At 31.2% G+C, this 14,314-nt stretch overlaps 1 protein-coding gene across 9 annotated transcripts in view; it reads right to left on the reverse strand.

The window, feature by feature from the left end:
- The window catches only part of LOC129221970 (cordon-bleu protein-like 1), a 373,733-nt gene that overhangs the window by 64,016 nt on the left and 295,403 nt on the right, over nucleotides 1–14,314 (reverse strand). Inside the window, exon 1 of one of the 9 annotated variants that reach the window (XM_054856379.1) lies at nucleotides 2,589–2,690. The exons of the other annotated variants lie outside the window; for them this stretch is intronic. Within the exon in view, the coding sequence (XP_054712354.1) occupies nucleotides 2,589–2,608 (20 nt within the window). The 5' untranslated portion in view covers nucleotides 2,609–2,690. Of the gene's footprint in view, nucleotides 1–2,588; nucleotides 2,691–14,314 lie in introns of those variants that run through there. 9 annotated transcript variants of the gene reach the window in all.

The following is a 14,314-nucleotide window of genomic DNA, read 5'->3' on the forward strand; positions in this document are numbered from 1 at the left end:
CTGTATATTTACAAATAATGGATGATAAATTTCTCGCTAATATGCTATGTTCATTTGCTCGACCATCTTATATTAAGTTGCTCGTCCATGTTATGGTAATTTACTCGCCCACGTTATGGTAATACGCTCGTTATTACCATAACGTGCAGAGGAATTAAATCCATCAGTTTTAAATTGGAATAGAAAAAGAATAAAATCGAATTTTTAAAATGAAAATAGGCCGAACGGTCTAGGCGCTATGCGCGTCACAGAGATCCAGACATCTAGTCTTTCAGCTCTATTATTAGAAAAGATCAAGAAGACAACACATACAGTTTACTAGTTTTTTACGTAGCATTCAATTGAATGATAGATTTATAATATATCATCACAAAGAGTAAACATTTCAAGGAGCTAGTTAGGTTGGAGTACGTCACGTTTGTCTTCATTCTTAGCTACATAAGCATTCTAGCTGCATTTCCCAGCGTTGCACGGTTTACCTCAAACAAAAATTGTGTTAAGTGATGCAGGTTGAGCAATCAGGTAAGGCAAAAAAAAAAAAAAAAAAAAAAGGGGGGGGGGATCATCAAAGTGTAGAAAAGAGCTATTTAAGACTCAAAACTTAAATTTAAATCTTTTTTTTTAATCCCACAACTAATGATAATTGTTAGAAAGATAAATTCGAATTTATTTATGAAGTATGTACTGAAAATTTTAGAAAAATATTTAAAAACTGAGACTATAAGTATTTCTAAAACTAATATTATCGTCTACTTATCAGAATTCTATTGTATTCCACAAAAACTGGAAGAAAGATCAGACGATATATTAAAATAAATAAATTAATAAATTAATTTTCAAAAAAACAGGAAAACTAAATCTATTATTCTTTTTGAATATATAAACAGGTTTTCACTCATTTTCCCACAAATAACAAAGAAACAGACGATATTTTACTAAGAGAGAGAATATTCACTCTTTTTCTTATTATTTTTTAAATTCTTCATACTTGTTATTAAGTACTTTTCTTCACGAAAATATTGCACATAAAAATTGGAATAAAATCATTGAATGTTTTTTTTTTTTTGGATGAAATGGACCCTATGTTCTAATTCTGCACCTCTGACAACGTGCATACAAAATTTCATGATGATCTGTTCAGTAGTTAAGGCATGAAAACATTACCAACAAGTATAAAAAAAATCACTATCACATTTATAATATTAGTAAGGATAACGAATAGATGGCCACCAATGCATTATATAAAAGGCATATTGATCCAAGAGGGGAAAAAATGTACGTACTCCAACTAGCATAGAACGCGAAATAATTTCATCCCAGATAAATATTTCTGCTCATTTTCCCATTTGCTTAAGTAACTGATTTTTCTACCTGCGGAAAATTGGAAAGTTTCCTAAACGTCAATTAGAGATTTCAGTTTCATTTTGCACTTTTATTTTTTTGACAACAAACATGTTTTGATTGATATATTACACAAAGTTAATTCATGTAGTACGTTAGTCTTGAGATCTAGTATTCTGAACAACATATCGAAATAATAGTTACGTATGAAGCAATAAAACTTGAATTTGATAGGATGTAAAACGTGTTGCAATAAATTAATTTGTAATATTTACTGAATGAAACAATTTTTAGAAATGCAGAAAATTTGCATCATTCAATAATAATAGTTTTTTTTAATACATATATTACAATTATTGCATCTAAATAGTACATTACAGGAGAACAAAATACAGACACTTAAATTAACAGATGGTGCCCATGTTCGTCTGAATACTTCGCAGAAAACTAGAGAGAGGTGGGTGGGGGCGAAGGTCAACTACTTTTCAGATTTGCATGGTTTCTTATCACTATACTTTTACATTACAATTTTTTACAATGTAATTTAAATTAGAGAAAATAAAGTTGAAATAATATTTTTTTTATTATTTAGCAACGTTGAATTCAAACTCCTCTCCAATCTACAGAGCTTCTTTCTTTATTTTTTAGCTGCCCGGCGCAACACGGTAATTATTTCTTGGTAAAAAATATGCAGATAGAAACATCCTGTATATATGACAGCGAATGATCGAGTAACGCTCCTGACGTCATCAACAATGAAACTCGCCCCACGGCATGATAATTTGATTGTATGTTTTGATAATGTTCGACACACAGGGAAACGCTTAATTTCGACGAGGCTGAATTGGATCCGGTGTCTTAACTGTTTTACTGGTAAAACCGTCATTTTAGGAAAGTGAAGAAATGAAAAAGTGGTTAACAATGAACGCTATCTACTGGAGTTTAGGGTTAATCCACCGGAGTGAGGGTTAAAATTTCAACTATCAAAAATATCACCAAACAGACAATTGCTTCGTTCAAATGTATAAGCAATTTTCACCATCAAACCTTGACGGGAGATTTTCTAGTATAAGAAGAAATGATATGAAATATGATATTTTTTGTATAAAATATCATATAACTAATAAATGATCATTTATAACAATTTTAAAATTTTAAAACAAGATCAATGAATTCAAAATGTTAGACAAAAAGTGAGAGAGAGATTAAAAACTAGATGATATTGCAATACTGCCAATAAAACTTACGTTTGACGACAAGAAGTCATTTGATATTTAAAAGTACTGATGCCCAAGTCCTAAAACTGCCAAGTAGATAACTTCCTAACGCAACTGCATTCCTTCATTTTGGTATTCAAGTGTTCCAGGAGTGTTATGAACAGAATGTGTGTGCTGCAGATACCGAAGAAGAAAAAAGATTTATAGGACAAGTGCCAATAATGTCAGAAGCTGAAATTTCCAAACCGTCCCGCAATTTATGATCGCGACAGCTCTGATTTATGAAAAAAAAAAAAAAAAAAATCTATGAGAAAAGCTATGCGCTGCCATGTGGCTCAAAAAACAATTGAAAGTAATAAAGATGTTCCTCTCTTTTCGTCTTCCTCTTTTAATTGACAGATATACGCTTTCTACGCATTGTGTTACGACATTTTACAAAAATTCTTTGCCAGGTATAAATAAAAATGCTTCAGCTTTGGGAAAATCGCTGAACATTCAGTTTATGGGATTCAGTGTTTGTGATTCATCTATATCTGTTACATTTTCAAGTCAACGTGACATTTACTTTAGATTTCAATAAATTTAAATGCAATAAATAACTCGCAAATTTCAATGAAAATTGCATACACGTGTTTAGGACAAGGTTGGCAAGTTTCTGCCGAGGTGGTTAAAACCAGCATGGCAAAAACCCCTTTCTGCCACATTTGTGGCAGAAACTGGCAAAAACTCAAAAAAGGACATAAAAGAAATCTTTGATACCCAATAGGAATTTAGCACAGGAAAATAATGAAATGTTAACCAAAGCACAATTTATTTACAATATCATTAAAAATCAAAAATTATGTTTTTTGCCCTCTGCAGCTGTCTTTAAGAAAAGGTGAACTGAAAATATAAATGATTTCTTAATTTAATATGAATAGAGGAGAAATAACAGAATATTCTCGCAACAGAAGAACTAGATGGCAATACCATCAAGGATACAGCAAAGATTCATGAAACTTTCATCAATTGTATATATTTTTTAAATAAAATGATCTACTATGGAGTAACTGGGGTGGTTTTAAAATTTGACTGGAAAAATAAGTTTTGGGAAATAGGATCAATTTTTTTTTTTGTAAAACTGTGATATTAGGTATAAAATTGAGGTTACTATCGGCAAGTAAAATTCTGGCATTTTCTTCTTGAGCAAATGATAATTTTAATCCCAAGCATTTTAGATGACACGTATAAGCTAGCAAATAACAACCAGTAACTGCCTGTTTAAATCTGTATGTCAATTCTTTTTCTTAAGTGCCCTTACGATTTTCGTACTTAAGATTAATACAAATGTTACGAGCATCTGCAGTTAAACAGTTCTCTTTCTGATCAAACTAAATCAAGGGCAATGAGTTTTATTTTTTTATAATGATGAAATAGAATTACATTTTTTAGTTTACTTAAACAAACATCATTTTGTAATTACTTGAATTAATAAAGATGCTTTTTAGTTTTTGCCAGTTTCTGCCGGTTTTTACCGGTTATAACCAGTTTCTGCCACCGGCAGGGCAGAAACCAGTTTCTGCCGGCAGAAAGCCAACCCTGGTTTAGGAGCTTTATGGAACTTACTACACAGCGAAAGGAAAGGAGTTAACGTACAAAAACCACAAAAGTGACGAACACTGTGGAATAACATTAGTTCCATTCACTTGCATTGAGGAAGGAAGTCCTCCTGTCTCCGAAACGTGTATGAAATGATTATCGTAAACTTGTGCCGTATCAAAGTGGATTGTTTATACAGTAGGTGCAAAGCAGGGTTGATAGGTTTTGGACGCATGCCAGTTTTTCATTGTTTTAACCAGTTTTAATTGCCGTGTCAAAACTTTCAAATTTCAACATTTTTCTGAGATCTAACATGATATGAGTCTTGAAAAAATACTTTTTTTTTAAATGTTTAAGCAGTTTTTTAAACCATCTAATTTTATTCCTCAGAAAATATAGTTCTGTATAAAGTTCTTACAACTAATTTAAAGTACAGATTTCATAAATATTATTACGATACTGGCAAAAACATCCAATACAGTTTCAACAGTATCTATTATTGCTGACGTAACATAACTCTAAATGATCCCTACATGTGAAAATTGGAACAGTTGAAATTTCCTTTCTGCTGCACGCAAAACTTGACTGTAATCTATGAACTAGTTTCTATGTTTCATTTCGATTCTTTATTATATGTATAACAAATCAATTTACTATAGCCGTTTTTTTTAAGTCAATAAATAGTGCATTGGTAGTATAAAATTAAGTAAAATTTTCCAAGTTTTTGAAAATAAAAAAAAAATATTTTCAAAAAAATTATTATTTTTATTGATTAAAAAACCTGACACTGGAGCAATGCCATTTAGAAAACCGCAATTTTCAAAATGTGATATCAAATGTTGTGCTTTAAATAGAATTGGAAAAACAAATGACAAGGGGGAATACACTTTTCTTTACTGATTCGGCATTTTATGCCTTCGTGTTTTTCAATTTAAGTACTAATTCCATATAGAAAATTTTTGATTGTATTTTTTCAAAATTTTGATGAAGTTTAGAATTTTATTAAGTATACGCAACTGAAATCTATATGGCATTAAAAATAAATAATATAAATAAATCCAGTTGAAAAAAAAAGATATTTTTGAGAAATAATTTCTACTTTTAATGCAATTGATTGTGTATGCTGCCGTGGGCAAGTAAGGGGCAGTAACTGCAAATTTTCAATTGTTTTGCATTTTTGTCATCTAGAGACGAACCGAGTCGCACTTTGGCCGAGTAGCCGAGTACTGAGTACTCGGCCTTTCACTATTCGGTCGAGTACCGAGTTTCAATTATGTTTTAAGAAGAACCACCGACACATACATGACAAATTTTGAACTCATTGGAATAGTAGTATGCCCAAATAATAGTTTTAAAACAAAATTCCAGCTGAAATTTAACTACGCATTATTTAAAAGATTTTGCTTGTGTCAATAATTTTTACAAATAAGTTTATTTTTTAAATTAAAAATTAACAAATAAATAAAAGGTAGGATTAATCAATTTGGAATTGAAACAAATATCCATCTATATACTTCCAGTCCGCAAAAGATAAATAATTTTTAAAAGTAAATGAAGCAACGTTAAAAGCACAAATGTGCAGGAGCACTGCAGACACGTGTTTCTGCATTACAAGGAATGTCTTTTTCAGTGAATAAAATGTGAGCTAATGAATGTAAAAAAAAAATCTGACTTTTGTCGTATGTCTTTAAATCCATAAGCTCACATTTTGTGCATTGAAAAAAGCATTCCTTGTAATGCCAAAACACGTGTCTTCAGTGTTCCTGCACATTTGTGAGTTTAACCTTGTTTTATTTTTTAAGAAAAGGTATTTTTATGCTTCTTAAAAATAATTTTGTTTGTGGCAAAAATCCATTAATGAGTTTCATTAACTTTGAGGCATTAAAATAAAAGATTTACTCCATTGAAGCATAACAAACTTCATTATTTTCAAAATTTAAAATTCACTTGTAAATGAATGCAGTATATTATATGCTTGCACTTTTTTTATTAATTGTAAAATCTGCTTTGAACAATATTCAATTTTTTACAACTACTCGGTAATGGCAAGTACCGAGTACTCGGCAAATTGGCAGAGTACTCGGTACGTCTCTATTATCATCTATTGTATGTTAGCATCATCGGGCAAGCTTACTTATTTGGTTTACGCTGGAGGGGGGGGGGGGGGAGCGAAAAAACCGTCAAATTCCAACATTTCCCCATTGTTGTTAGTACTGAACCCAAAACGCATTTCTTCAAATATCTCGAAAACTCATTTATGCAGATACTGCCGTTTACCTGCCAACGGCAGTACTTAATAGCATATGAATTTAAACTATACTAGAAATTACTATACATGTATTCCCATTTTTATGATTTTCTCAGCCTCAATTGAGGATTTTGACAGTATAAATCAGTTTTTGTCCGTGAATTTTGGAAACTTTTCTGTCGAAAATCAGTTTTTGACATCAAAACGCAAACTCTGGTGAAAAAACAATCAACTATTTACAATTTATAGTAATATTTGGTTTTATAATTCCTCACCCTCTCATTGATGAAAACGTCATCATTTTCCTTCACGAATTTCTATTCATAAAATTCTCCCGAATTTCGTGAATAAATTTCAAAGACCGTAATTTGGAGAGAAAAAAAATTCGTTCGCTCGAGGCGATGAAACTTTTAAACCATTCCAAAGGTTGGGCTGGTGTTAAAAACTAATGTGGTAAATAAGTGGAAAATGTTGCCTCGTTTCCTGAAATCCATCTTTTGAATAAGCACGAAAAGTCTTCTTTCACTAGACATACTTCAGAGTACATTTTAAAAATTGTGCTATTGTGTAACTTTTCAATTCAGATATATTTCTTTCACCGAAATTTTACTCAACTGAAATCTAAAATTTTGAAGAGAATATCTTTTTAAAACAACTTTGACGATACACGCGAGCTGAAATATGCGTGAAGTGTCCCCCCCCCCCTTCCCCAGACACACACCACGCATAAACCAAATAATTGCTCAATGTCCTTTTTATTAACTAAATCGTCAGACAGTATATTACACATCACGGAGCCAAGGCCTTATTAACGAGCGTGCTTGCTGATGAAAGTTTTAGCATCAAGAATTACTAAAATATGCTTTTCTTTACACGTACAGCTTAAATTGTGTATCAGAAAATAATTATTCAAAATAAAATACAAAAAAGTATTTAATAATAGCATTAAAAACATGAAAACTGATAATTAATTGCTAAGCAATACAATTTAAAGCCTTGAAATTGAATTTTATTTAATCTTTAGTTCCAAAATATTTAGTTACAGTTGAAAATTATTGGAATAAATATTCGCGAAAAACCTCTGAAAGCAGGGACACATTATATTATTTGACCCATCCAGAAAATTACATTTGTATTGCTAAAAATGTTAGCATGGTCACGTGAGCAGTATTCAGTCCTGTATGAATAATTATTGAATCATGACGAAAGAAAGGTACTCATTATCGATTTTAAGCAGTTTATTATAAAAGAGAAAATCAAATGTTATCTTGTGGGAAAAAAAAAACCCCAAACCTGAAAATTTTGTGCTATAAGTCTTTTTTTTTTGTAAAGAGAGCTATGATTCGTGCTGCTGCATTCTGTCAGGTCAACTCTTAACCATTTCTAGAAGCAAAAAGAAAAAAAAAATATATCGGGGGTGAGAGCGTCATTTTGAGGGCCACTTTCTTGCAAGTTGTAAGTCGCTGTCAACTTCATAATCGGCAAATAACGGACTGAACGAATAAAGGCGTCCTAGATAGATGAGGTTAAAATTATGCGCTAATTTAAAAACAACATTGAACAATTTTTGAAAGATTTTAATAGTACTAAATGGATACGACTTGATTACTATCTTTGCCAAATATAATCTATGTTTTCAAATAACGGTAAATAAGTAAGAAGTGGTGGTGAAATGTTAGATATCTTAGTATACTGATATGAAATATTTTTGCTGTGACGGAAATTTTCATTTTCCCCTACACCTACATAAACATTAGTAGAATTTCATATATATTTTTTTTAAACGAAGGATTTTATTTGCATATATGGAACTTTTTCAGAAATTTTGCTTTCTTATAATGTAGCTCTGATAAGTAGGGGCATGACCTTGACAATGTTTACTCCTTTTTGGGAAGTTCAGTGAAACAAAGGGAAAAAAAAAAAAACGCGTTTTTGGCGCGGATTTGAGTTTGAGTACTACTACAAGAGAAACGAACACAATGACAATTACCCATCCCTATTAGTTACAAAATAAATAAATATTTTCAAGGTCATGGCTTTATTCATCAGAACCACTCTATAAAATTCTGTTTGTTCATAGTAATTTACACAGCAATGTCTTATTATACTTCAATAAACTTTCATGCCACATTGACATTTCATGTTTACCTGACTTGTGTGTATAAAATAATTGTAGCGGTTTTCTTGTCCTGGAAAAGCTCAAATGGCATTGGTATTCAGGAAATGAAGTTTATACATCTCGACTGCGGTATTTCTATTAAAGGTACAAGCAAATAAGTAATTCTAGTAATAACACACCCCTATAAATCCTAGCAATTGCAAACTAGAATTGCTAGGTTCACGGTTGCCAACCTTGGAAGAACAACATGAGAGTATCTGTGGTGATTTTGAGGAGCAATTTGAAATTTTGCTGAGCAGTTGGGTACTTTAAATAACAAATAGCTAAATCACTTAACTATAATTGTTTTAGAACGTACATAATCATTTTAAGTACTAGTATAAAAATAATTATTTTTAAATTAATAAAACAGCTTTAAACTCTATTTCAATCTTTGAGTATAAGCATCTTTTATTTCCCATATTTACATGTTTGACATGATAATAGCAAAATATAAGCTTGAAAATGTTTGGCCGGGAAATCCAGAGCAAGCTACCTTATATGTGGAGCCGCGGAGTTTCGCCATTTTTGCGGAGCAACTCCGAAAAATGCGGAGCAGTTGGCAACCCAGTAAGGTTTCATAGTTTTGTTATATTTACATGAAATTTTGGAAGCAATCTATTAAGGAATTATACCATAAAAATTATTACAAGGCATTTTAATGAGAAAATTTAGAAGTTTTACTCAAATAAGCTCTAGACAAGGAATTCTGAATAGGCCACTGCCTAACAGAGTCACAAAAAATGATAGAAGCCACTTTTGACGTTTTGGTGGCCATTTAAAGAAGAAAAAAATGATCTGCGCAAAAAAATAAATTACCTTAAGAGGGTTCGCTCCGAATTACGTTGCCAGGATGGAGTCTTATGATGCTCTGAACGTCTCAGGATCGGAAGCGCGTTGTCGTAACACGACATACGATTTGATTTTTAACAAGCAAAAAAAACACATGGTCGCCACTTCTGGCGACTAAGACTTGATTTTCGGGTAGCCATTTTCATTGAAATGCTCGCCCGTTGACGATTGGTGATCGCCAGTCTAGAGTTTGAAATACAGGTATACGGTTTGAACGATAAAATATTTCGTCAATTGCTACAGCATTGTGGCATAAAACCAACTGATTTATTAGTTATCTCATAACTCCTGTCCATTAAATTAGATTCAGCAAGTAACTTAAGCTAATTGCACAAACACAAGTTTTCCCACTGATTCTGTTCTTACACTAAAACATATTTTTCTCTAATGTGAAAACGAAGGCTATTAAGGCTGGGGACTACGTAATTTAAATAATTCTATTAAGCCTAAAAGTTATATGAGCTTTATGCATTCAGGAACAAATTGCTTAGCTCGTGTATATTGGGCAACATTTATTTAACGCAGACTTTCAGGGTTTGGAGGAGTTTACTGCAGTAAAGCTTACTCAGCCATTTTCTCGAGAATCTCAAGAATAAACAATTTTTTGATTTGCTGTGAAACTAGAACTGTTCCCGAGATGCAAAAAAGTGAAAAATGGTAAAAATAAAAAACAATAATTAAGGTTGCAGAATGAAAACAAAACAGATCTGTTTTGCATTCTGATAGGAAAGAAAAACACGAGTTCAAGAACCCTGGAAAAAGGTCTATATCAAGAGATACGTCACCGGAAATTAAATCTGCAAATGAAGCATTTAAAATTACTATAATTTAAGAGCCAAAAAAAAGAGCTTGGCTCAGAACTTTTATAATAGCCTCTAGAGAGAAATTTCAAGCTATGTAGGTCTACGTATTTGTCAAATATTTTTTGAAAAGAAACAAAAATCCAAGAAACCGGCTGGACCGGCAACCTTGGGTTACCCCGTGGTATGACGCAGATTGAAATTATAGCAGTGTTCCGAGAAAAGCGTTGGAGATAGCATGGTCCAACAAGGAGCTCTATCCCTCATTCGAAACTAGTTTCGGAGCTTGATTTAGCCCATGGCGACGTCCACTAATCGACATTCCATTCAGCAAAAAAAAAAGAGAATGTCTACCCGCTTAAACACCACGGTAGGAGATAATTCGAGAGCCAGGGAGGAAAAAGAGGACAGAGTTCATGGAAGAGGATGCCGGCCACCGGAGCTCATAACTATATTGTCCTCTTTCACCAAGAGTCCTAACTGTTCTGATTAAACTAAACGAAATAATGAAACAAAAAATAATTATAATAATTTGAATCCTTTAGCTGACAAATTCAAAACGCGTTTTTCGCAATCAAGTCAGAGATAGGAGCATTTTAGAGAGAGATAAAGAAAGAACCCAGTTTAAATATGACAAAAAATAATTGAATTAGAAGCAAAAAGAAAAGCGCATGTTTGCGAAAAAATAAAAAAAATAAATCAACATTAAGATGCGAAAATATTTATCGACTGAAAAATAAATAAATAAATAATGTAGCAATAGAATTTAACGTTATTTTTTTTCTTTATTTTATATTTATTCATATTTTTTTATTACTTACATTCAGACGATATTTTTCAACGTATTGCGATTTACTAAAAAATATCTATTTTTATTATGAACCAGTGGTACCCGCACGGCTTTGCCCGTAATAGAAAAAATTAAAAGGTCTTTTGGTTCGCCTGTATATTTACAAATAATGTATGGTGAATTTTCTCGCCAATTGGCTTGTACCCATATTACGGTTCCACGTTATGATAATTTTCGTATCTCGCCAATTGGCTTGTGCCCATGTTACGGTTCCACGTTATGATAATTTCGTAATTTACTCGTCCATCTTATGATATTTTTGTTCTTAAAATTGGAATAGAAAAAGAACCACATCGAATTTTTGAAAAATCGCTTCGAGGTGCAACACTCCCATGCTACAAACTAACTTTGTGTCTAATTTCATGAAAATCGGTCGAACGGTCTATGCGTTATGCGCGTCACAGAGATCCAGACATCCAGACATCCTACAGACATCTAGACATTCTCCGGACAGAGAGACTTTCAGTTTTATTATTAGTAAAGAAAAGAATCGGAGCATCAAAAAGTGAGAAACATTTAGCAATCTTGATTGCCCTAAAATAATTAAATGAAGTAATTTCACGCTTTTACATGCAATATAATCTAGTCATGAAGCACACACGTGTGCAACGAAATCTGTTAATATTTGTATTTTTTGTGTAAAAATAGTATAAAACACGGAGAATCTAACGTGAAAGTCAACGAAAATAGATTTTACTCGCATATATTTTTTCTCGTCGATGATAGATTTAGAATTAATTATGTCTAAATTTACAGTTAGCTTTCCAGAAGTTCCAGTTTTTATGAAACTTATAATAATTGAAGTAATCAAGCTGCGTAAGAAAACAAGGAAAAATAATTTTAAGGTCCGAAAACTGGATTTCGGTATCTCGTGCTGTTTTTTTAAAAAATCGCACGAATTTTCTCATTAAATGTTGACTAAGAAAACATTGCATGACTCGGTTTGGGAAAATGAAAAAAAAAAAAAAAACATTTTCTATTTAATTACTCAATGGTATTTTCTCTCTAATTTTTATCTTAGTTTCAGTTTTTTCTTATATTGCAATAAGCAATTCATTTGCATAGCGCATGTTCACGTTAATATAAAATCTTTAATAATCAATTGAAGATATCTTTAATAATAAATCAATTTAACGTAAATCTTTTTTTTTTTTATTAAACCCCGCTTTGTAATTCAGTTCTGTAGTTCTAATTCTTGATTTACAGCTATGCTAACTCTAAATTTATATTGAACGTAAAATATATAAGAAAGTATAAAATTAATTTTAAATTAATAAATTAGAACTTAAGACAACCCAAATCTGAAACTCCAATTTTATGGCAAGTATCTAAAATCAATGTTATGGGATACATAAATTATGGCAGAAATTCAAATATTGGTCACATTCAATACATATTGGTAGGAAATTTCAAATCCTTATTTCGTCAACTTCAACAGTTAAAACTAATTTTAAACGATTAAAAATACTTTCAACTAGAGCCTTGGTCGTAATTCAATCCTGATATGAAATCAAATTTGAGCTATAATTTTGAAAGTCATACATTATTCTAATGCACAAGAATAGAAATCATTATAAAATTACTATAGTGATTGAACCATCATACTTTTTAGTTTATTATCCTTCCGATAATTTCGTAGAGATATTTATTCAAAGTTACTTCAATAAATGAGATTCACTGATAAAAAAAAAGCACTTGGAAATGTTAAGAAATTTACTGAAGAAGAAATAAATGTGATTATATTTTTGTCGTGTAAAACAGTTAACTAAATGTTGCTCACTTAATTACACTTTTTCGATCTAAAGCGTTCAATTTCGCAGCCATCCGTTTCATATTTATCACTTTACTTTTTATTCTCAGAATTTTAGTACGAATAAGGAATTTTTAAAACAAAAAATCATCTCAATAAAAGGAATTCCATTAAATTTTATCTTTTCCTTAAAAAAAAAAAGCTATTTGAAATGGAACTGAACATAAAATATAATATCTCCAGAAAACTTCAAAAACTACCAAAATTTCCTCATTTCGTCCGCATGTTTTTTTATTTTTAATCTTCCACTCTTATTAATAATTTCTTAGTATTATCCTATAAAAATATTTCGTCTTGTTTCTTAGTGTTTAGAGAACATTTCTTTAAAACTATTATCTACATTTTCAAAGCACGATCGCTTTGATCGATTTTTTTTATTTCGATCATTTTTGATTACCGAGATACAAAGAACATTAAGGAAACATTGTATTTTACTGTAGCTCAATTGTAATGAGTTTGATGATATTTATTTATTAGTTGTTAGTTTCTCGTGTTGCCGGCCTTTTCTTTTTTTTTTTCTTTTCCTTTCATCCGGAAATTGCAATGGAATCAAACAAAAAATAAAGTAAGGAAAAGTCAATAACAAGCGAAATAATGTTTGTATTTATCAAAAACCAGAAGTAAAAATCAAATAATGCAAGTAATGATCATATTTTCGATGAACTTACAAATTATTTCTCTCAAAACCCATGAGATGTACACACGGTCACCATATTCATTCTGTAGTCCTCTTACCAGATCCTTTCCATTTTTGCCAACAGGTAGACAAAAATAAGTTTTAATTATTACCCCCCCCCCCACACAACCATCTCGGACCCCTTCTCAATCCGGGCTATTGCGGTGGCACCCCTAGTTCCTCTCACAAGGGGGTTATGGATATATATCATTCTTAATTTCGGAAAAGATTATTTAGTTTAATAACTAAAAATACTTTATTCAAGTCGTAAAGGAATAACATTTAAGTTTAACTTGATATTTTTCAGACTTAGTAAGGATTTAAAAAAAAAAGAGGAAAAGTGACGGAACTAGATTTTAGTGAAATGGATCCTCCAACAAACAATGTTATCTTTTGTAACAAAAAGGAAATTTTTACTAAGGGGAAAAAAAACAATATTTTCCCCCTTATATGTTACATAAAAGGCTCTAATATCATCCTCTCGAGGGGGGGGGAGGCATAGTTTTGTATATTGCCATGCTTTATAATTTACTTATGCAATACAGAATTAGCTATTTAATCAAAACATTGTTACATATTTTCCCTTTCAATTTCAGTTTAGGAATAAAAAGGGTTCAGGAATGCAAGTGTAAAATTTTTCTCTTTAGATTCTCAGTGTTCAAAAAAAAAAAAAAAAAAAAAAAAAAAAAATTAAATCAATATTTTTGGCTACTTTAAATATTCTTACGATGCTATACCTTATTATAAAAACGTTTTTCGCTAAACGAGCCATTTGAAGAAATTT

This window comes from Uloborus diversus, chromosome 5 (assembly GCF_026930045.1).
Source record: "Uloborus diversus isolate 005 chromosome 5, Udiv.v.3.1, whole genome shotgun sequence".
Lineage (NCBI taxonomy): Eukaryota > Metazoa > Arthropoda > Arachnida > Araneae > Uloboridae > Uloborus > Uloborus diversus.